This window comes from Pelobates fuscus, chromosome 10 (genome assembly GCF_036172605.1).
Source record: "Pelobates fuscus isolate aPelFus1 chromosome 10, aPelFus1.pri, whole genome shotgun sequence".
Lineage (NCBI taxonomy): Eukaryota > Metazoa > Chordata > Amphibia > Anura > Pelobatidae > Pelobates > Pelobates fuscus.
In genome coordinates, this window is record NC_086326.1 from 35601710 (window position 1) to 35626493 (window position 24784).

Sequence of the window (24784 nt, forward strand, 5' to 3'; positions counted from 1 at the left end):
TATTTTGTGCTGTAGTTAAAAAATGGATAAAATATATATGAAGAGAAAAAAGTAATTTTTTTTGAAAAGGTAATGTAGACTTTGAATTTTTTTTTTTTTTTTTTTAAATAAAAACAAAAATGTGCAAAAATGTAAACTCGCTGTAATTAACCACTTGTATTGCTTTAATCTTATCTTGGTTCAGCCCTACCTGTGACTGCGTCACCTGCTGATGTCATTCTACATCCCATTCATGAGACTTAATATTAACTGCACTGATGGCTGCCTAGTGACAACACTGTGTCTTCCTACAATGGCTTCCTGATGTAGTTGGCGTCTGCCCATGCTCTGTTCAATGTGTTTTGCAGCTCTCCATGGGTTTCTTACATTAATTCTGTGATGTCTCCTACTTTATCTGGCATTTACATTATATCATGGCAGGAATTCACAAGAGAATTGCCATCTGGATTAAAGATGATTCCTATTATCAGCTATTATAAAATTACTTATTGTTTACACTTGTGCATTTTGAAGCAAAATGGAATATCAGTGGCGTTTTCTTCCATAAACTCTGTGGTGGCAATGTTAAAGGGTCTCTTATGCTTCAGCCAAGAACAAAGATCTCTAGGTTGTGCAATTTTTTTGTTGGCAAATGCGGCAACATTGTGATTACAGCAAGTTTTACGGTTTACTCGTTTACTCTATGTCACAGATTTGGCCATTTTATGTATCATGTGCTGTTGCAATGAGATTGACTGATGTGTCGTCTTCATCTCTGCAGGGCCTATTGTCCAGCCTCGTAAAAGTGACCAGCTTAACCCTGGCCAGGAACTGCTTCCAGTCCTACCCTGTTGGGGGCCCATCACAATTCTCCACCATCTATTCCCTTAATATGGAACATAATCGTATTAATAAAATACCTTTCGGAATATTTTCAAGAGCGAAAGTATTAAGCAAGCTTAACATGAAGGTACAATTTCATATTTGTCTTGTTGTTTGTGTCCACTATTTTCCTTTTCATTTTTCACATTTACCATGATCCTCTCTGGCCTACCCATTGCTTAATTACCCCCCTACTCCTCTTCCCGGACCTGCCTGTTTTAGATTATTGCCACAATGACCCCTCCCCACAAGATCTGTCCATTGCTTTTCTTTCCCCTCCATTTCCAGCCTACTCTCTTTTACTTTCCCCCCTCCATTACCCTTACATTTTCCTTGTTTTTCACAATCCCTGGCACAGCCCAGTTTAATTTTTTTCCCTCCACTTATCCCCAACCCCACTGGCTTTACAGCACCTTATATCACCCTTCCTTTTAGTTCTGGCAGCTGTTTTAATGTTGAATTTCCTCTGTTATGTGGGATTGAAGCAATATTCACATCTAGTGGCTGGAAAATTATTAACAATTATCACTGGAATTTCTCTAGTTTGAATGCTCACTTAACTCTGCTGTTGTGTTAGAAGTGTCTGGTGTCATTATAAAGATCTTCATCTTTTATCATAACAGGACAATCAGCTGACCTCTCTGCCTCTGGATTTTGGGACATGGACAAGTATGGTAGAGCTAAACCTGGCCACCAATCAGTTAACCAAAATCCCTGAGGATGTGTCTGGATTAGTATCAATAGAGGTACGGATTGCTGTCTGGTACGCCATGCCTTCCAGGTGTCCTGGTTCAGAACCAATGGGGCACTGAAAAAGAATATATTCTACACATATCTTTCATAATGTGAAAATACGATTAATAAGAGGTTGACCTTCTGAGAAGTCTTTTTGACAATCACTGGTCTGAATTATCACTTTCCTTGGTATCTTGAATTTTTTGTGAGTTCTAAAAGTAGCATTGTTTTGTTCTCGTCAGGTTCTCATTCTGTCAAACAATCTCTTAAAGAAGCTTCCCCACGGGATTGGGAATTTACGCAAGTTAAGAGAGCTGGATCTAGAGGAGAACAAGTTGGAGTCTCTGCCAAATGAAATTGCCTATCTGAAAGACTTGCAGGTAATAATGCTTAGTCCACAAGACTGTTTCTTCAAAGTAGCCCTGCCATCTGACCATGACCTAGCTTGTAAAGGCTATATACGTATTTTATTGATATGTACCTCAGTGAACTTCACATTTCAGTGTCTTGGATCATGAGTTTAATATCCATCATTAAATTTGGGGGGGAGGGGGAGGAGAGGGGGTGGTGTGAGTGCCACTTTTCTGTTATTTCCTCCCCCCCCCCCCCCTCCCTAAATAGACACAGAAAAAAGATTACATCAAATTAAACGATTGTTAAAAATACTAATAATGTACTGAAAAAGTACAATTTTTTTGGGGGGGGGGGGGGGAAACATTAACAAAGTATTGACACTCCGTGATTTGTTGATTAAAGTAAATATCCTTGTAATTATTATGGTGGGTGACAGATGCACTTCAGAAGTTGATAGTTAATCTACTACCTGTTTTTTTGTTAATGTAACACTATAGCGTGTCACTGCCCCCCTCCTCCCCGCTGCAGCAATGAAAAGGTTAAAAATAACTATTTTTACTTACCTTATTCCAGCGCTGGCTCTGTTTCAGCTTCCGCTGACAGGGAATCTAATGAGCAAGCGCCGAGTGTGCATTAGGCCATTCCCATAGGAAAGCATTGAGTCATTGTTTTTCTATGGAGTTTTTGAAGACGCTAACATTCTCATACAAAGTGTAAGGATGGCCAGCATTGTTTCACAGAGTAAAACTCTGAAAAACAGCTGGAATAGACAGCCAATAATGGCAGTCTTAACACTGCTGTGTTTTACATTGCAAGGCTAAGGGAATAGGAACACTGCACCGATACCACTTCAATGACATGTCCCTTTCAGCAATGTGATGAGCACTTGGAGCCAAATTAAGATAATTATATCTTAAGTCACTGATGACATGACAGAGAAACTGTATTTCTTTCTTAACAAGCCATTTTATTTTTATTAACAGAAACTTGTCCTTACAAATAACCAGCTGACGACCTTACCAAGAGGAATCGGCCATCTCACAAATCTAACACACCTTGGCCTTGGTGAAAACCTTCTCAGTCACCTACCAGAGGAGATAGGTGAGTCCCTTTCAGCCACACTCCTGGAAATACGATCTAGTCAGGGCATGATTACATGGTGCTTGGAGTTAGCTGTGTCATGAACTCTCCATCACACCTTTTCTAGCTTTCCTTGATTTTCAGTGAAGTTAAAGGGATACTCCAATGCCTAAATACAAAGTATAAATCACTATTTAGTAGATATACCCCAAATGAAAACTTGGATGCAACAATATTTTTTTCATTGGGGTAGATCTAAAAACAATTAGCAAAACCTGCAGGTCTGTTGTCTGCTGCTTTTGCAAGCCCTCCCCTTCCAACCCTGCCCCGAGTTTCTGTGGCTGTCCAATCACAGACTTCCCAATGCAGCTCAATGAGAAGTCTTTGCAAGGCAGGTGATCTGGGCAATTGCTGCCTCTTGAGTTTAGTTCCACAGAGCTAACCAAACCAGTAAGTAACACGACTTAGGTACAGAAAAAACAATATGTGTGTACACCCACCACAGTGTAATAAATGCTTAATTTATATCAGCAGAAAGAAACTTTCCTGTATAGGATAAGATTTCAGTAGTATCCCAGAAGACTTCCTCTTGTCTTCCACACAATATAAACAAAGAAAAGGGGATGATCTGCTGAACCAATCACAAATAAAACAACATAGCGTATAACTGTGTATATAGGCAAATTGTAAAAGTTGCATTCACAAATGGCCACTCACACTTTCACAGAAGTAACACGACTTGTCTGCTTGAAAGCCAAGGTGGTATAACCAGGTTAATATATAAGTGTCAATTTCTATTAAAATCTGCACCTTTTGCAAAATGAAAAGAGACACACTATTCACACAAAGCTTTTCAGCAAAACAGTGATTTAGGTGCTAAAGTGTTTGCGTGTCCCATTAAGAGCATCAGAATATGTAGATAGCTCATTCTCTTTGCATAAGTTATAGTGCGATGAGGTCCCATCTCCTGTCTTCTAGTTGCATACAATTACAGTAGTGTGCTAAACTTAAGCAAACCCCCTCACTTAAATACGCTTCTAACTGTTTAGGGTCGTGAGCCTGTGCAGATGCTCTCTTTGCAAATTCCCACCTCTCTGAGCAGGCTCCTTCACAGGCTTTTGTAAAGGATCCTGTGCTGGTCCCTTTTACACACTTGCTTCTGTCTGTAGCTCCATTGATGAAGCCATGAATGGAGCTTTTTTTGTAAGCCAATATCTACCATGGTGCAGCCTATTCGCTTAGGCTGCACTTACGTTGGCATAAAATACCCAAGATGGCTATCATTGTCTTTGTAAGTCTTTTTTTAAAAAAAATTTTTTAAAGCATAACTTGTATAACGCTTTTAAAAAATTGCGGAATAACTACAGTCTGGAATATCTTTTAAATGTAGCATTCATCCTGAGCAGAATACATTTTTTAGTATAAAGCCTGCAATTTTGCTAATTGGAAAACTACAGATGGTCCACTTGGCTTTTACCTGCCTAATCATCTGTTTTTATATAATGACTATATTTAAAAGATTGTTATAGTAAGGGGCCACCTAGTGGTAGTATATGAGACCTCCATAGCGATCTCTTTTCTTAGTTGCTGTGAATTCAATTGTGTAACTTTTTAATGCTATATTCTCTGTGTATTGCATTGTAATAAATCTTGACTTTAAATCACCTATCTTACAGGTACACTGGAGAATTTAGAGGAGCTCTACCTGAATGATAACCCCAACCTGCATGGCTTGCCGTTCGAGCTGGCTTTATGCAGCAAACTGTCAATAATGAGTATTGAGAACTGCCCGCTCAGCCACCTACCGCCACAGATTGTTGCTGGAGGCCCTTCTTTTATCATTCAGTTTCTGAAGATGCAAGGGCCTTATCGTGCCATGGTTTAATGCAAGTTAAATGTCCCACACACTGTACAATACTGCATTCATGTTGTGTTAATATATATCTATATCTGGCCAAGGATGGAGGTATAGATATATAAATCTATATATATGTATATGTATTGAAAGGCAAATTTATTAAGACTGCATTATGTGTTTCTGCTAATAGAGGAATCATAGCCATTTAGATTTTTATTATTATTACGTAAAGAATAAGAATTGCTTTGTCTGAGCTCTTTCTTTGCTGAATTTGGTGGGTTTTCTGCCCTTTTTGTTCCTTTTTTTTATTTTTATTAAATCTGAAATGCCAGTTTACTTCAGATTGGCTGCCATCGTCTTTCAGTTGTAATCACTGTTGACCAGAGCCTGTAGTCCTGGTTCATTGGCCATTTTGCAAAAATAGCAAGACAGACTTTTTTTTTTTTTTTTTTTTACCCAGCTGTACCCACCTCAAATCACCTTCATGTAAATTGCCAACTGCCCACTTGCTGATGTCGTTAACTTATTTTTTTGTTTTTGTTTTGATAATGTATCGTTTACAGTCTGCATTATGTCACCATATCCTTGAAGATGGTCTGCTCTGGTTTTTATGCTTCCTGTGGAGATATGCCAGTTTTGTCATTTATATTTAATTGTGAAATGACTTCTGTTAATACAACCGACATCCAACAAATGTGTACCCTCCTAGTCTTTCCCCAGCTTATCTGACTGCTGTGACCATGGCCTCCTTTTTTTTTTTTTCTTTCTATATAATACCTGGATGTGATGAGCATACTATTCTTATTCACATTGCAAACATTATCACATATCAAAATGTGCTTATTGGCTGTGCACTATTTTTTAAAACATTTTTATAGTAATATCTATGTGCATATTATTTGCATTCCCTTACAGGTGTAGACGATTTTGACTGCAGAGTTGTTAATTACAAAAACACTTTGCTTTTATTTCCATACAGGTAAATGCTTCATACAATATGTAAAGGTCTTTTACACTGCTTTACAATACCCTTTTCTTCACACAGTGGTATAGGGCTAGATTTTGTTTGCAATTCAACATCACTAAGTAACCGTTTTGAAGCACGAAACCTCGCAAGGGCTCTAAACCAGCGTCAAGTGATCTGCATGCTTTTTTTAGATGCTCAAAGGTTAAAACTGCATTGTAATAGACAAATGTCCGCTGCCTACCTGCTATTTGGTACCCAGCAGTTTTCAACTAACAAGGCAACTGGGATGGTGCTTTCATCTCAACCTATCGGCTAAAATTCATCCTTCACCATTTCTGACCAGCAAGATCCTTTAGAGGCTTAAATATGGTGCTGTCAAGTCATGAAAGATCAGTATTTCCACTATTGTGCCATTTTTTTTTTTTGCTTGTTCCGTTTTTACCTATTTGTGGTGCCAAGCTATTTCTTTGTTCTTATGCGTTCAGTCTCTGTGTGCCATGTTCATGCAACATTTTGTATTGGTCTCCAGTATATTTTTTGCCATGATTTGCATCGACTATGTGCTGCCTTCTAAACCATAAGACGACCTTGAATCAACTTTACGAAGAATGCAACACAACAGCATCTGTAGAAGCTATATTGCATGGAGTTTTGTATGGTCTTGTGTGAATGTGGATGAAGAGAATTGTGCTTGGCTTGCCTTTAGAAGCAGTGTCCATCTCTCATTATGTGCAATGTCGACATCACTCTTCACCAGCACTCTGTGGTACAGTTGAATTTGCTAGGAACGCACCCCTAAAATAAATCTGTTACAGTTTATAATATTAGTATGATGGCCTTATTTCTTTAACAAACCAGTAAGTCAGTGAGTGCTGGCACATGATTTATCAAAAGATTTCTATTTCCCATTTAGGGTTTTTATGCAACGCAGTGGAAATGATTCCAGTCCTAGTTATACAATAGCAGAAACCTTTTATTCTCCCATCACAACAGGATTATTATAGTTGTAATTTGTTACCTGGCTTCTAATTTCACCCGACAGAAACCAAAATGATCCAGCACGTGATTTAAAATGTATTTGGTATCCAGCAGTTCCCATGTTCCCAAACATTGTGCCAAAGCAGAGTCCAGAATATTTTCTCAATCTGCTGCCCCACCTTCATTACTCCTGTTACTAAGCAAACCTGTCTGTGTAATAAAATATATATAAATAAACTCATATAAATATATGTAGAACTGAACTTAGAAGCTTGAGTTTAAAAAAACAAAAACAAAAAACCAAACGAGCAGTCCGAGCGGTTTATTGAATTATAGTGAATTGAAAACAAAAGTGCAAAAATTAGTCCAAAGTTGGCGATATCTAAAATTCGCAACTTCTGCTGTTGTCACAACCTTGTTATTATGGCCTAAATGTTGCAATCTGTTTTCCGTTTACTGCAATATTTTGTTTAGTGAGCACATCAATGAGTAACATGGGTACGTTTAAGAAGCATTATGCTCAAGGCACTTAAAAAGTTAAACATAGTGTAATGTCTTCTTGAATTCATCCAAGTTGAAGTTATAACACAAAAGTTAAGATGAAATACTTTTTTTCAAGAATTGTGTAGGAGTTCCTGGTGAAATATATATAATTTTGTATGGTGTTGAAATTGTGTGTATAAACGTTTGACTGAAATAGTGCTGCCTACAACTCTGAAGGATCACTTTTGGTTTTGATATAGGAAAAAAAAAGCAGCTGAAACGATCTTTTGGTTTCTACAATTTAGAAGAGCAATGCTTTTAATAAAAACAAACAAAAAATAGTTTTGCTTCAAACTTTAAAAAATCACAATCCACGTCAGCTGCAAATTAAAATCAGACACTTACTAAAGGCAGGTGACCATGAGCGCTGTATATTTTACAAATGTTTGTTCACCATATGTTTGCTGATTCCACATGTCAAAGCATCAGTATATATTGTCTCATATAACACTGGCCTGTCAGCTGAAACTGGCTGTAACGTAATTTCTTATAGAGGTACAATCTGTTTGCAAACGCCTTTAGTCCAATTGCATTTGTCCTTCGAAAAGCAGGTGAAACTTAATGCCAAGTGTATGAAGCGTTTGCAGTGTTCCGTCTTTGTTAATTTGTGTTCCTCTCTCCAATTCCAAGAGTCGGTTCTCACCATTTTATCACGTTTTTAACCAAACCTTGAATTAAACATATTAAACATTATTACAGGAATACCATAGTGTTCAATAACGTTTCCCTCGAGCTGTCGCCCAAACCATGAGTTGGCAATGCCCGCTTATTTGTTCATCGTGATGTAATATGTTGGTTCTGGGCTGTGCTATAATCTGTTGAAATGATGAATTGTAATATAAGTGAATAAAAAATGATCTGAGGATGAAGCATTGTGTTGTTCTTGGCTGTAATGATATAAATGCATTAGTTGCATATAAATACATATATACACACACACACACACACACACACACACACACATATACACATACACACAGACTATGTACAATAATGTTTGGTCCATTATTTTGAGAAAATAAAGTTAGTTGCATGACTTTGTTCTTTAAAATGAGAGGATGAGATAGATTCCCAGCAGTTTTAGCCTTTTAAAGCCACAAAGTGAAGTGTTTACAGTGAGTTCTGGTTATTTTAATTCCAAACTATATATTAAACTTCCCTTGACAGGGAATGCTCATGTTTGAAAATTTAATTTGAAATGTTTTGGTGAAATAATCTCTGTAAAATTTGCCCATTTTGAGTTTTGCATGGGAGGGTGTTTATGGTTTTTTTGTAAAGAAAATTATAATTTTCTTGTACCTTCATTGACATACACGTGTTACAAAGACACATCTTGAACGCACAGTGTTAAAATCGGCCAATTCTTAGTCTTCCATTTGTGCCTAAACTGCACAGACTGTTAAATGTATGGCACACCGCACCAAGGAGACTGCATAGAATATATTGACCTCTGCATTCAAAGTTAGAATTAAAAAACCTGACGGAAAATTTAAGTTGACAAAAAGTCGATGTTTATAAAAACTCTCAAATCATGAAAAATACTGTTCATTTTTTTTTTTTTTATTCTTAACACCAAAATGAAATTCCTTACCAAACCTTTCACCAGCAGCAGGGCATCACAGTGAAATTATTTTGTATTGGAGTATCATGACATGACTTAAACAAAATTGTGTAACTGGGACACTTAAATACATCCGGATCTGTTGAATATTTTCAAGGAAACTGCAGATTTAAGGCCATAATCATTAATAGTAAAAGAAAATAGAGTTGCAGGATTTTTATGGCTTGACTATTTTGGTGTAAAAAAAGCAATTGTTTTGTGATATCACCACAGTGATTCAAAGCCGCACTGTCACCCCTCCTCCCCCCTTACCACTGGGAGCTGCCGATGTCTAGAACTACAGCGTAAAGCAGTGCCCTCTTTTACTGGCTCTGAAGAAGACCGGCTAGAAGAATATGGCGTTGCCCACTAGAGTAAGGGCCGGATAATTAAATCTCACGTTTTCCTGGTCCCCCAGAAACCAGACCAATTTATGCAAAGTCCTCAGACTGTGACAGTGTCACTTTAAGTGAATAAGAGCCATTGTGATACAATGCTTTGCATTATGAGGAGCCAGGGAAGAATGTCAAGCTTGTCTCTTTGTACTGCTTGGCCATTGCTGTACTGGAGGGGTGCATATGTGCATCATTTATTGCACACCTGATTTGCACCTTAAATGATTGACCAGTTGTTTGCTTCTATGTCTGTGCAGATTAAAAATAAAAAAATAAATTCTTCATTCTAATAGTCACTGTATTCATCGATTACTTGGTTAGCGGTTATAGCTTGCCCCTCGTTTGTTGCTAATGGATGCATTAAATACAATTTTTAATTTGCAAAGTGCTGACATTTTTTAGCAGTTTCCTGAGAGACGATTAACAATAACAGATCCTGGAGTTTCATAAAGGAAAGAAGCTTTCTACTTGGGTGTCCGATATGTTCCCCTAAGGAGTCTGACATGAGACTGATCCAGATAAAGGGCAGACATTGGTGAGTTAACTGAACAAGTTGCATCTCTTTTTAAGTATCAGTTATTGAAAAATGGAAGTATTTGTTTTAGTTTTTCTTTTACAACTGACTTTGCACTTTTAGTTTTTTTTTCTTTAAACCCCAAACTGTTTTTTTTTTACTGTAAATATCATCATGTCCATAGATATGTTAAACAGCGCACAGTGTTTTAATTTTTTTTAAATAATTTTTGTTTGGTCAGGGGAGAGAGGTATCTCACCTCTGCAGAAACACTATTTCAAAACAAATTCTAAATTAATCTGTTTAGGTGGGTTACTTTTTCTTTTTTTTTTTCTTTTGTTTGCTTCCCCCCTCCTATGCATTTGCTCTGGTTCTGGAGATTGGACAATCAAATCCTAATTTGATTGGATCTTAGAGAGGGAAGAAGTGATGTGGCGTGACAACAGACAAAGGCTGGAAATCCGTGTTAATTTTGGCCACAAATTTCAATTTAGTTTGTCATAGACTTTTGACTAAAAAGCCATTTTAGGTTTTTAGTTGTATTTTAGTCATCTGAATTATTTTAGTCTACTAAATCTCCAGTAGATTTTAGACGACACAACCAAAATCTAATGAGTTTAGTTAAAGCCTTTATCTGTCTTTTTTGAAATACTAGAAAAAAAAAACCTTGCTCGGTTCTGGATTCAGGGGAATTCTCTTCCTAATTGCAGGTTTTGGCACTCTAAAAGCAGGGGTATGGACAAAGTTACTAGTATCCAATAGAGCACCATCAATTTTAACAAAAATAGCAAAGGGTTGGTGTCACCCTTTAACCTGGAAGACAATTCATGCACAATAATTTTAACGCGGCACAAAAAAACTTTATAAAGCAAAGCGAAGTTCAACTGCTCCAAAGGTCCCACTTCTTCCATGTCACTCTGAACCTAGTTGCAAACAATTTTGGGAGTGGGGAGGGGGGATTAGAGTGATTTGAGGTCAGAAAGTTGGACATTAAGTAATACCTGCACAGGTAAATTTTTTCAAAAGATTTTTGATAGTACAGGAAGTTTGTTTAACTCACGATGGATGACTGTTGTCATTAATATAGATATCCTGGTGTGGACGCTAGTGGGCTAGTCCAGAAACTTCGTAGCCTTTATTTTATTGCAATAAACTAAATTTGTTTAAAATAAAAAATTTATGTATTTACATGGTGCATAACCCAATAACGAAACCACACCTAGAAAATATAATCCATTAATTGCAGTATATGAATTACACAAAATTAATTTGAGTGCGTGGTTTTACAACAACCACTTCTATGTTAGTCTGCACTGATGCAGCTTAAATAAAGTATTTTCATTCACCTGTAGCTAGGTAATTACCAATGTATTTTTGCCAGAATAATAAAACTATGTTTGACAGCCGGATTCGCGAAATTACAAGAACATGCTTTTGGCAGAACGTTAGGTCTTGGAAGTAGCGACGGCTGCCATTAAACTCGCCAACACATCAAATGGTGTTGCTAGATCAGCTACTCTTGTTTTCACAGTCATTGTTTGTCCTGGGCTTCCATCCTGCTGTAATGGCTGTGATTAGATGTGCATAACAAGCGACCAGGTGGCTAATTACATGCTCACTGAATGATGTTTATAATCACTCGGTAGTAGTTATGTTGCAAATCCATAATCGGTAGAAAATGTTTGTTTAGAATAGACAATAATTGAGATTCCCACTGTTCTCACCTAGAAATGGTTTGGTTAAACAAATTGCATCAGTTTTGTCAGGACAGAGCTGTGCCCAATATTACTTTGTAAGGCTTTGGACACTTATATCTGCCATTAAATATCTGCCATTAAATGAGCTTATTTGATAGGTGGGTAACTGAACCTGGTACCATTTAAATCTCTGATCTTGCATTGTGTTTTTTTTTTAAATTAGTTGACTTGGTTGCAGTGTGTATACGGTTTGATGTGATTTTCATTTTATTTTTTTCAGCTGTTGAAGTGTGTCCTCTTCAACCTATTGTTCCCGTAAATTTTTGTAATTGTCCTATTTATAGTTAAATCCCCCTCTCATAATATTGTAAAGCGCTACGGAATCTGTTGGCGCTATATAAATGGCAATAATAATAATATATCACACAATACTTTCTTGCAATATTCTGATTACTTTGATAAAGTTGTATTAAAAAAAAAAGGGGTAAGGAGTCTGAAACACATTGCCCGTCTGTGCTCATTTGCATGTCAAGCTGGGATCTCTGCGATAGTTGTGGAAATAACTATATAATGAAGCACACTCTTAGGACCTTCTTTAATCCTTAACCCCTTAAGGACCAAACTTCTGGAATAAAAGGGAATCATGACATGTCACACGTCATGTGTCCTTAAGGGGTGTGTAGATAATGCCCATATAGTCTTGCTGCTCAATTATCTGCCATTTAGTAGTTAAATCTCTTTATATGCAGCCCTAGTCACACCTCCCTGCATGTGACTTGCACAGCCTTCCTAAACACTTCCTGAAAAGAACCTAGATATTTTAGGTTCTTGTATTGCACATTCTGTTTAATCTAAAATGTGTTTTCTACTGGTGTGTTAATAGCCTCCTAGACCCTTCATGTGCCTCCTGCATGTCAATAAAATGTAATTTACATAGCAGGAGAAAAATACTTTTAAAGCAAGTTAACATATGATTTAAAAAGTAGGCGTTTGTTTTAATGCAGGCTGTGTCAGCTAAAAATGATCAGAAGAATTGCCTACTATAATACAAGCAGGAAAATATACTGGTAGAGCTGAAGATAATATAGCATCAGTCTTATATCCTAAAATAAAATACAGACTGATACATAAATATCAGGATGATACAAGCTTGATCAGGATATTGTATCATTGAAAACCGCAGAGTGCTTGAAGTATATAGAGTCTGTGCCGGATTCTATAATATATAATACAGAGACATGGTGCTCTCTGATTATACTAGGCATAACCATTTGATCTGCAGCCACTCTTGGCTTACCTTGTGTCCTGGCTGAGGCATCTAGCAGCTCACTCCAGCCTCTTCTTTGCCTCCATGCTGCCTGTTTGCTCGGGATGTGTGGCCAGGGCTGCATAAACAGAAACAAAACTGATTTTACTCCTAAATGGCAGTGAATTGAGCAGTGAGGCTGCACTGGCATGATCTAATACTATACACTAAATCAGCTTTGTTAAAGTAAAGTTGTTTTGCTGCTTATAGTGTCCCTGTAATGTGTTTACGGACTGAAATCTACAGCCTGATATGTTATTCTAGAAGGCAATTGGACAACACCAGCAACTATGTAAAACTTGGGGCCAAAATGGCTGAGTTAGAAAAATAGCTAAACTGATTTTTAGAATACACTCCAAATATTTATTTTTGCATGTGTTAATACTTCTATTATCATAATTTTTATCACTCATTATTTTGAAGGTGCCCTATGACAATTGTTATTTTTCATACTAAGCAGCTTCCTCACACCTCTACCTGCTGGTTAATCACCTTCGCAAATCTTCACCTCATTAGGGACAGACTTACTGGCTAGACTGACATGTTTAATTTTATAACATGACAGGAGGCTTCGTATTTGCTTAAGACTTTCTTTACTTAAGCTTCACAGCAGCACTTTTTTACTTAGTAACAGGATAACCAATCAGAAAAATTTAACATGGTATAAAAGTCCCTCCCTGTGACGTCACTTCCTCTTTCTTTGCTGCTTCACACCAGTACAGGTCAGAGTGCCACTGTCTCCTACTTTTCTGTGGTTTCTGTGGTTTATTCTTTATTCTTTATTCTTTATTTTTTACCTATCCGTTTCTGTCATAATTTCACTTTATATATGGTTTTTATTCCTAGGCGTTTGTTTCCTACCCTATCTTATTTTTTCCCTAAGTTTCTCTTAACTTAGTTCTTATTTCTACCTTATTTTTCTTTTCTCATTCTTACAGTTACATTTCTGTTTTGTATATCTATCGAATGTATTATATTTAAATTTTCAAATATACCGTTTTTAACAGTCCGGGTTGCGGTCGGCATATTTTGCCCCGTTTTCCCGGGCTTTCTGGGCCGTGGAGAACGCCTCCAGCGGCCCCGAGCGCGCACGGCGGCCATCTTGGATCTCGCACACCTCTGCGAGATCCAAACGGCCGCTTCTCTTCCTTGTGCGCATGAGCACGATCGCGGCGGCCATTTTCTTGGAGCCGCGATCGGAGCCCAAATAGCCGCACGGCGGCCATTTTAACTGCACTTCAGCAGTTCCTTTATTTCTAACACCTGGATAAAGATATATATATATTTTACACTACTATTTTTCAGATAATAATAATATTACCTCAGAGTAGGCTTGATTTCACTCCCCTTGGAAATACCTTACTCTGTAATTTCAATTTGATGAGTTACTGGCTTATACTACTCCCCCTGGTGGTGAATTGAAAGTACTACTTGGAACCAAATATTTATATTTCGGTTTTATATTCAACATCTCATTACTGTTGGGATTACCCCATTACCATTCAACCTGAGTTTTTCATCACATTTATACTGATTTATTGTAAGATTAAATCCCTAAATATATTTATGATTGCTGTTATGATATACAGCCCATGATTGGCCCGCTTTGTCTGTGCCGCTATACCTCTATACGGGTTTGAAATATTACTCCCTGAGGTTATTAAGTCTGGGTGACCCCCAGCTACAGCTTGCACTGTTTTAAAACATTTTAATAAAGTTTTGTGTTATTTCGGACGGCCTCAAATACATTCTAATGCTGGCCTATTCTGCCCCATAGGTATCATCACTATTGCTATGGAGGCTTCAATCCAAGACCAAAACTTACAAGCTGTTATAAATGCGGCTGTTGCCGCTTCACTGGAAAAGGCCCTGGCTCGGGTGCTGCCCATTGAGCCTAAAGACCCAAAAACCTCTGAGCCCCCGCCTTCTGAGGAAGAGGCGGATGATTCAGATTCCACAAGAAGGAACCCTTCCAAACCCAATAAAAGATATTGGAAAGGGGATGGGCCAGAACCCCTCAAACGCAAGGGGAAAGAACCGGCAAAACGCCCGAAACAGACTGACACCAAAACTAAACATCCCGTGCAACCTACTCTGTCAGAGGAAGAGGACGACTCCTTTGATTTACACCCCTTGGCCATCCTAGATGAGTGGCAAGCCGACCACTCTTCTGAAGATGAAGAAGACTGGCCTGTGGCTTCTTTTAAAGGGGCACCTTTCCCTCAAGATTTTAATAGAGATCTCACAACAGCGGATTCTGTACCCGAACAGAACCCTTCGGAAGACGCCGAAACCTTTATGGATACACTGGGTCAACCCCTATTTGACCCACGGCATATCAGATATCCTCGGTCTTCGGAATGGTCACTCCCATTTCATCTCTCCCAATATATCCATTTCTGGATCAGGAGACCACTAGACCGAGAGGTCCGCAAGCGCCTAAGAGCGGAATGCCCTAGGCCGACCTTGCCGGACAAGGTAGCCATGACCCCGGAGTTCGATCCAATGCTCTGCACATACCTAGCCAGAACTGGCCGTGACCCTAAAAAGGGCATTGAGCGCAGCCTACGCCTCACCCAGGACAAGATGTTGGATGTCCTGGGGCCCCTGGCAAGAATTCTACTTTTGGCTGATGAAGCCCTCACTAACGAGGGCCCCTTAGACCCATCGGTTATAAGAGAATGGGCACTACGCTCCATTTGCCTGCTGGGCAATGCAAATACTTCCCTATGTACGGAGCGTAGAAAAGCAGTGCTGCTGCGTATGGATGCCAAATTAACTGATCTGGGCACCAAAGAATTGGGCCCCAAGGCTAAGGGTCTATTATTTGGAGAACCCTATATCAAAGAGTTACACAAGCATGTAAACTTATACACTACTTTGAACAAAGCACAATCATCCATGAAAAGAGTATTCCACCAACAACCCTCTCGGGTTTTTGGAAGGGCTGGCCGTTCAAGGGGTCGTACAGTCAGCCGCTTCTGGGCCTCAGGCCAACGCCAGCGACCCCCCACCTCATCCTTCTTCCCCAACTACCAGTCAAGGGGTTTCTACACCCAAAGAGCAGACAGGGGAAGAGGAAGCAGAGCCCGTGGACGCAACAGATACCCTACAGGTGAGACTTCCTACCTTTCATCTTACTACGATTTATCATGCGGGCAGGTTATTACATTGTCTAGATATGTGGAAGACGCTGTCTTCAGATACCTGGGTTCTAAACACAGTCCGGGGTTATTTGATAGAATTTTATTCTCTTCCTACTCAAACAGGTTTTCCCCATTACCCGATAATGTCAAGAGCTCAAACCACCCTCCTCGATTCGGAACTACGTTCCTTACTAACAAAAGGAGCTATTCAACCAGCTCCACACGACAAAGGCTTCCTAAGTTCCATCTTCCTAGTCAAGAAGAAATCAGGGGAATTTCGCCCAGTAATCAACCTTCGTCAGTTGAATACTTTCGTGATATACAGGCATTTCAAAATGGAAGGGATTCATCTACTCAGGGACATCCTCCGACCAGGAGATTGGTTCACCAGACTCGACCTCAAGGATGCCTACCTCTCCGTACCGGTACATACATCCAGCCGACGTTTCCTCCGCTTTCTTTGGCACCACCGGGTCTTCCAATTCACCTGCCTTCCATTCGGCCTGAGTTCCGCTCCATGGTGCTTCACCAAACTACTCAAACCAGTCACCGCGCATCTTCGAGCAAGAGGCATTCGCTGCCTAATCTACCTCGACGACCTCTTACTACTCTGCGACGACGCATCCAGTCTACAGTCACAAACGAACTACGCATCTTCATTGATCGAATCCTTGGGATTCGTCATCAACAAGGCGAAATCCTCACTGACTCCATCCCAAATTATTCAATTTCTCGGCTTCGAGATCGACTCCTCTACCTGTGTTCTCCGCCTACCTCAAGCCAAACTAACTGCGATCAGGAAGGAACTACGCAAGACGCTTCGACAAGTGGATATTCCTCTCCGAGGTTTAGCTCGGATTGTAGGCCTACTTTCGGCTTCCATTCAGGCGATCTACCCAGGTCCCCTCCATTATCGGGCCATGCAACGTCTGAAGGCTCAGTTCCTCCAGACCCATCCATCATACGACCAGAGGGTCCCGATCACTACCGAGGTGAGGGAGGAACTCAACTGGTGGCTCCGCCACATGTCTGCCTGGAATGGCAAAGCAATTTTCGGCCCCACTCCAGACTTCGTGGTGGAATCAGACGCGAGCCTCCAAGGCTGGGGCGCAACTTGTCATGCAACTTCCACCGGGGGACCATGGACCGCGGCAGAACACTCTCTCCACATCAACTGTCTGGAGTTAATTGCAGGTTCGTTCGCAATCCGCAGTCTGGCCAACCACCTCTCAGACTGCTGTATCCTCCTTCGAATGGACAATATCTCAGCTGTCCAATACATCAACAAACTGGGAGGGGCCAGATCACGTACCCTATCCGAAGTGACAAAGGACATCTACAATTTTTGCTTCCAACGCAACATAACAATTCGAGCAGAATATCTCCCGGGAGAAACGAACATTACTGCGGATTGGTTCTCCCGGCATTGGAGGGACGTCAGCGACTGGCGCCTGCACGAATCAGTTTTCTTCCACATCTCCAAGCTCCGAGGACCGTTTACTCTGGACCTTTTCGCCTCCCGAACGAATTTTCAAGTCCCACATTTCTTCAGCTGGCTACCAGACCCAGAATGCTTGGCGGTAGATGCCTTCCTTCAAAAGTGGCCGACAACGGGAGCCTACGCCTTCCCTCCCTTCGCAATGATCCCGAGAGTCCTTCTCCAGATCCGCAGACAACAAGTCACGCTGGTACTGCTCACCCCGCTCTGGCAGGGCCAAGCATGGTTCCCAGATCTCCTGGACCTATCCTGCCAACATCCCCTCCTTCTACCTCCATGGCCCAACCTGCTAGAGGACCCCCAAGGAAACCCTCATCCGATGATAATTCAGGGCCACCTCCAACTAGTGGCTTGGACTCTTTCAGGGGATCCTGGAATTTCGGAGAATTATCGCAGAGAACTAAGGAACTCCTCTGGGATTCTTGGGCACCTGGAACCAGAAGATGCTACCTTTCCTCCTGGGGTGCTTGGTGCAATTGGTGCCTGGAACGGAATACCGATCCCCTTACAGCCCCTAGACAGTTCATTTTGAATTTCCTCTCACATCTATTCGACTTAGGCCGCTCATACCGTTCCATCAACGTTGCCCGGTCAGCAATTTCAGCGGCCCACGTGCCTTTAGAGGGAGCTCCGGTTGGCCAGGACCCTTTGGTTTGGAGACTATTGCGGGGCATTAAACTAGCTCGCCCCCCAACACCGAAATACTCCCACCTATGGGACGTTAATGTCATGATTCGCTTCCTTGAAGCTTGGCCGAACAACGAGGATCTAACCCTACGTCAACTCTCAGCAAAATTCACTCTGTTACTTTGCCTCATCTCCTTCCGAAGAGTATCGGACGTTCGAGCATTCGACCATAACGCTATCAACTTCTCCCCAGAAGGTGTCACCTTTTCCGTATCCAGACGGACAAAATCAAACTCCTCTTCAGTTTTTTACCCTTATTTCCCTAACCATCCAAAATTGTGTGTGGTCTCTCTTCTCTCTCGTTATTTATCAGTCACCTCCTCTCTACGTTCAACCTCCTCCAGCCAACTATTGATCTCATACGTCCGACCCCATCATCCCGTATCAACCACAACCCTTGCCAGATGGCTTAGGTGGTTGCTCTCCCTAGCCGGGATTGAAACTTCCTTCGGAGCCCACTCCATCAGGGGTGCGGCGGCATCAGGAGCATTCAACGCTGGAGCCTCTCTTCGGGACATCCTTCACTCAGCAGACTGGTCCAGGGAACAGACGTTCCGCAACTTCTACTTTCGTCCAGCTGGGCACGCTTCCTTAGCCCTCCTGGGGGAGCGTTAAAACAGCAAATACGAAGCCTCCTGTCATGTTATAAAATTGTAGATTATGCTAGCTTTAGTGTACTGATAATCTTAATTTTATTAATGACAGGAGGCGAGTATTTCCCACCCATTCACCTTCGTTTCTTCCCCCCCCTTAGGTTGCCTCTTTAGGTAAGTTTATCTAAGATATGAGTAACACGCTATGTATATTCTACCAGGGGGGGCTAAGGATTTTTCTCCATGGTTATATAAATTAACACTTTAGGGGAGGTGGTCTATTATATATGATTTTTTCTAATTACTGGACACCATAATTTTAGAAGTCCAATTCTCGGATTAATCCTTGGTTTCGACTCTGCTCTCTCGTTTCAGCGTAAAGCCCCTCAAGAGGACAAGTCTAGCTGCTGTCTCATCTCAAGCTTCATCTCAGCTCTACTAGAAGTCATGTTTTCGTTCCTGTTCCCTCTCAAGCATCAACTTTCTCGTCTGGCTTTTCCGGATTTCTCATCGGTTCCCTTTACAGTTCTCCCGTTCCTTTTGTTCGCAGCCAGAAAGAGGAAGTGACGTCACAGGGAGGGACTTTTATACCATGTTAAATTTTTCTGATTGGTTATCCTGTTACTAAGTAAAAAAGTGCTGCTGTGAAGCTTAAGTAAAGAAAGTCTTAAGCAAATACTCGCCTCCTGTCATTAATAAAATTAAGATTATCAGTACACTAAAGCTAGCATAATCTACAATTTTATTTAGTCTATTCACTGGGCACTTGGTGGGATTGGGCAGAGTTCTCTACTATGTTTCAGATAGACATGAGAAGGCAGCTGAGATCAGGACCAAAGCGCATAAAAAAGCCAAAATCCAAAAAAGTAATTTTTCAGGTAATCTGACAATTCCCAGTTTAATAAACATAAGAATTACTTTTAAAATAATGATAGGAAGGGCTGACCTGATATCAGTCCTATTACCCTGGAAGCGGTAACTGACATAGAATACTTGGTGTAAAGTGCTCTATTCTTATAGAGACCGAAAAAACTATAAATTAAAATAACTTTTATTCCCCATACCAGGTACACACATCTAAAGTATAAAAAGACACCAAAGTGAGAAATAAGTGCAAAAAGAAAATCAAATCAAAATATCAACTACTATAATAGGACCAACTACTGAAGCTTATTAGTACAAGTTGTAATATACTTGTAACGAAGTAGCCAACAAAAGATGATAATCTAGACTGAACATAGATAAAGTATCCTTAGAGAGATATACAATGTACAAAGCGAGTTGATATGATTAGGTAACCCTATCTGTACAGTTGCCAAGTGGCATGGGAGTAGAGGTATCCTTTGGTATATAATCAAGCTCGAGGTAACATTGCCTGTATTTCTCTAAATTAGGGATAAAAATATAGGTGTATATAACGTTGGAGAAAGCTTGGGGAGGTCCAGACCATACCCCAGACGTGATTGAACAGCGGTCGGGAAAATGACAGTGCACATAAATTGAAACCAGATCAAATCCCCTATTCTAGTATCCTCTAGTTACACCTTATTGTGGATAGTTATGATAATATAACACAAGCGTTAGTAAGAATACTCCTCTAATAGTATCAAAGAGTGAGTATCTATAGGTAACATCTTAATCCTTCGTATGTATGTAATCATATAGGTAACAAAACCTTATAGTAGGTATTAGGTCACATATCCCAAAGGGGCTCCTTAACCCCTTAAGGACACATGACATGTGTGACATGTCATGATTCCCTTTTATTCCAGAAGTTTGGTCCTTAAGGGGTTAAAAGAGAAAAAAGCAAAAACTAGGGTCTTAAATATTAGTTGCAATGCCGGGGTCCCGTCCAGTAAGCTACTGCTGGTCCCTCAGCTCCCTCAATAGGTATAATGTTTTGCCAGCCGTGATAATAGAGTGTTCCCCTGGTCTAATGATAAAATCGATAGCTAAGTATAATCTTAGAAAATCTCGGGGTAACTGCCTGCTGGTAAATAATGCATATCATCTAATGTTAGAAAAGAGCTTCGCTTCCGAATGCTAGCTAGCTAAAGAGAATAAGTCTACCTAAAACTGCATCCAAAAACCCATGCTCGATAAGGAAAGAAGCCCTGGGCTAAAATGAGCTTGCAGTGTAGTCCTAATTTAAAAAATCCACAGTGAAGTGGAGTCTACCTCAACGCGTTTCAGCGCTAGAATGCGCCTTTGTCAAGAGTACTTTTAAAATAAATATCAGATTTCCTTTACTGGCTTCTTCACCCTCTTCCCATTCAACCCACAAACCAACTAAATGCAGAGGGTCCATCTTATGGTAGGTCCATGGGGGTCCTGCAATTTTGTTTTCCTCTTGGAAGTTGGCATATGCTAGTTAGATTGAATGCAACGTTGCTGTAAACAAGGTATTTTTACCCCCTCCTTTGAGACAAGTTATACTGTGGCCATGATTTCCAATTAGGCAGAGTTGGCACTTGCCCACAGATAAAAATCAATAAACTGACCTGGAGTAAGTAGATATAGTGAAATAGAAGATAAAAGTGCAAAATATAAACGATAGGGTATAACAAGAATGGAAAAATTAGCGTTAGAAATAGATCTTAGTACGTGATAGATCTATTAAACAGTGGACATAAAGTCCAAAAATAGACCTAAAAAAAAATCCTAAATGTATATTGCACATTGATCAAAGTCCATCTGGGTAAAACACCTAAACGTTGTTAAATAAAAATCTGTGGCTGTATCAGCTAAAAATGATCAGAAGAATTGCCTACTGTAATACAAGCAGGAAAATATACTGGTAGAGCTGAAGATAATATAGCATCAGTCTTATATCCTAAAATAAAATACAGACTGATACATAAATATCAGGATGATACAATCTTGATCAGGATATTGTATCATTGAAAACCGCAGAGTGCTTGAAGTATATAGAGTCTGTGCCGGATTCTATAATATATAATACAGAGACATGGTGCTCTCTGATTATACTAGGCATAACCATTTGATCTGCAGCCACTCTTGGCTTACCTTGTGTCCTGGCTGAGGCATCTAGCAGCTCACTCCAGCCTCTTCTTTGCCTCCATGCTGCCTGTTTGCTCCAGCCTCCTCCTCCCTCCTGGGAGTCTGTCTTCTTAGCTGGGAGAAAGTGACAGGCTCTTGATCACTTCCTTCCAGCCGGCAGATACTGCAGGGGCCTGGTCAGCCTCTTAAAGGGCCGGGCACCCGACCGGGCCCCTGCTCAGAAATAATATTCGGGGGGAGAAGAGGGGTTTCTTAATATATGCGAAATGTCTGTAATTTATTGAGGGCATTTAGCATATATAATGGCCTGTAAATCACACACACAATCTAAAAAAAATATATATATATATATATATATATAGAGAGAGAGAGAGAGAGAGAGAGAGAGAGAGATAAAGAGATAAATATAGATATATATAGTATGTCAGATTGTGTGTGATTTCGGGGATATTGTATGACACCTGAGGGTGTCAGGGAAGCCGCACTACACATACGGGAGTCTCCTGGGAGACTTGGGATGTCTGACATATACACTGCTCAAAAAAAGTGTCCAGAGCATGGAGGCGCTACCAGGAGACAGGCCAGTACATCAGGAGACGTGTAAGAGGGCAACAACCCAGCAGCAGGACCGCTACCTCCGCCTTTGTGCAAGGAGGAACAGGAGGAGCACTGCCAGAGCCCTGCAAAATGACCTCCAGCAGGCCACAAATGTGCATGTGTCTGCTCAAACGGTCAGAAACAGACTCCATGAGGGTGGTATGAGGGCCCGACGTCCACAGGTGGGGGTTGTGCTTACAGCCCAACACCGTGCAGGACGTTTGGCATTTGCCAGAGAACACCAAGATTGGCAAATTTGCCACTGGTGCCCTGTGCTCTTCAAAGATGAAAGCAGGTTTACACTGAGCACATGTGACAGAGTCTGTAGACGCTGTGGAGAACGTTCTGCTGTCTGCAACATCCTCCAGCATGACCGGTTTGGCAGTGGGTCAGTAATGGTGTGGGGTGACATTTCTTTGGGGGGCCGCACAGCCCTCAATGTGCTCGCCAGAGGTAGCCTGACTGCCATTAGGTACCGAGATGAGATCCTCAGACCCCTTGTGAGACCATATGCTGGTGCGGTTGGCCCTGGGTTTCTCCTAATGCAAGACAATGCTAGACCTCATGTGGCTGGAGTGTGTCAGCAGTTCCTGCAAGACGAAGGCATTGATGCTATGGACTGGCCCGCCCATTCTCCAGACCTGAATCCAATTGAGCACATCTGGGACATCATGTCTTGCTCCATCCACAGACTATCCAGGAGTTGGCAGATGCTTTAGTTCAGGTCTGGGAGGAGAAACCCTCAGGAGACCATCCTCCACCTCATCAGGAGCATGCACAGGCGTTGTAGGGAGGTCATACAGGCACGTGGAGGCCACACACACTACTGAGCCTCATTTTGACTTGTTTTAAGGACATTACATCAAAGTTGGATCAGCCTGTAGTGTGTTTTTCCACTTTAATTTTGAGTGTGACTCCAAATCCAGACCTCCATGGGTTGAAAATTTTGATTTCCATTTTTTATATTGTTGTGTGATTTTGTTGTCAGCACATTCAATTATGTAAAGAACAAAGTATTTCAGAAGAATATTTAATTCATTCAGATCTAGGATGTTATTTTTGTGTTCCCTTTATTTTTTTTGAGCAGTGTATATACAGTTGTCAAATATGAATGTGAATTTTTTTCATTTTTTTTTTTATAGATTGTTTTAGGCCTGCAATGTCCTGCTCATAAACTGATGATACATATTTATATGCCTTTTATTGGGTTGGGGAGCATGGGGCGCCTTAGAAATGTGTGTCTACAGGCGCCTGCCATGCAAATCGGGCCCTGGGATTAGCATTGTATCACAGTGTGCTGCTTGAGGTTCTGTTTTACATTTTCCAGCAAAATGTCTCACTGTCCTGCACACAGTAGGATCTACCAGTAGGTGTCACTAGCTCATTGTTCGGTTCCTGGTCCTAGCTTTGTTTATTAATGTGTCCGACAGTCTGTGTTTGACTGCAGGGGATACAGTGTTTCTAACAAGGATGGGCAGTCTGAGCCATAGCAGGTTTAGTACTCAAACTCCAATCACCGTTAGTCTAGCCATCCATTGCAATAGCCTTCAATGCCTAGGTTTACTTTTAGGCAAAGATATAATATAATCTCCTGTTGTTTTAGCTCTGCTCACACTGCAGACCTGTGCTGGTTTATTGCTTGAGAACAGTAACATTATTCCAACATTCTGTGAATCCAATAGGAGAATGTATTAGCGCATAGAGTCTCTATTTAAAAGTTGATCACTGGGCTGACAAACTACAGTATGGCGTATGGGGTTTGAGATAGCTAGGTAGATATCCTAACAGGGGAGGGGGCTGGCAACATTTGTCCTGGTGAACAAGTACTAAGAAAAGTCCTTTTACGTGCACATAACTTGCTGATCTCTGTGTAGGTGGTCCTTACGTAAATGCAATGAGCATTGATTCATTGCAATCTTTGGTCACATATAAACACCTTCAGTCTCCAGAAACAACATACTTACCTGGCAGTTAGCTTTGCCCCAGATACTCACAGGAAGTATCCCTTTGGGGCAATCCAGGCCTGGAGAACATCAAGATAGGCGGCCCACCATCCTGACTACAAACTCAATCAGTGCTGGGCTAGCAAATGCCTGACACAGTTCTTCCCTGCCACCCAGAGGCGTAGCGTGGGGGGTGCAGGGGGGGCCGGCCGCACCGGGCGCAACATCTGGGGGGGGCGCACTCGCAGCTCCAAAAAATGCCGCCCCCAAATGCCCCCCGTGTTCCCCCTGTCATGGGGGGCCCAAGAGGTGGCCTAATGGCCACCTGAAGGAACCCCCCCAGCCGGCTCTTGTCTCGCTGTCAGACGCGTCGAAGGAGCTGTGTTCTCTCTGCTCCCTCTCGCCGCGCCG

At 41.0% G+C, this 24784-nt stretch overlaps 1 protein-coding gene across 1 annotated transcript in view; it reads left to right on the plus strand.

The window, feature by feature from the left end:
- SHOC2 (SHOC2 leucine rich repeat scaffold protein) overlaps positions 1 to 8243 on the plus strand; it is a 65540-nt gene extending 57297 nt beyond the window's left edge. The window contains exons 5-9 of the mRNA XM_063434927.1: positions 761 to 949; positions 1485 to 1607; positions 1839 to 1976; positions 2934 to 3051; positions 4707 to 8243. Coding sequence (XP_063290997.1) covers positions 761 to 949; positions 1485 to 1607; positions 1839 to 1976; positions 2934 to 3051; positions 4707 to 4915 — 777 coding nt within the window. The 3' untranslated portion in view covers positions 4916 to 8243. The remainder of the gene's footprint in view (positions 1 to 760; positions 950 to 1484; positions 1608 to 1838; positions 1977 to 2933; positions 3052 to 4706) is intronic.
- Positions 8244 to 24784: the final 16541 nt, after the last annotated feature.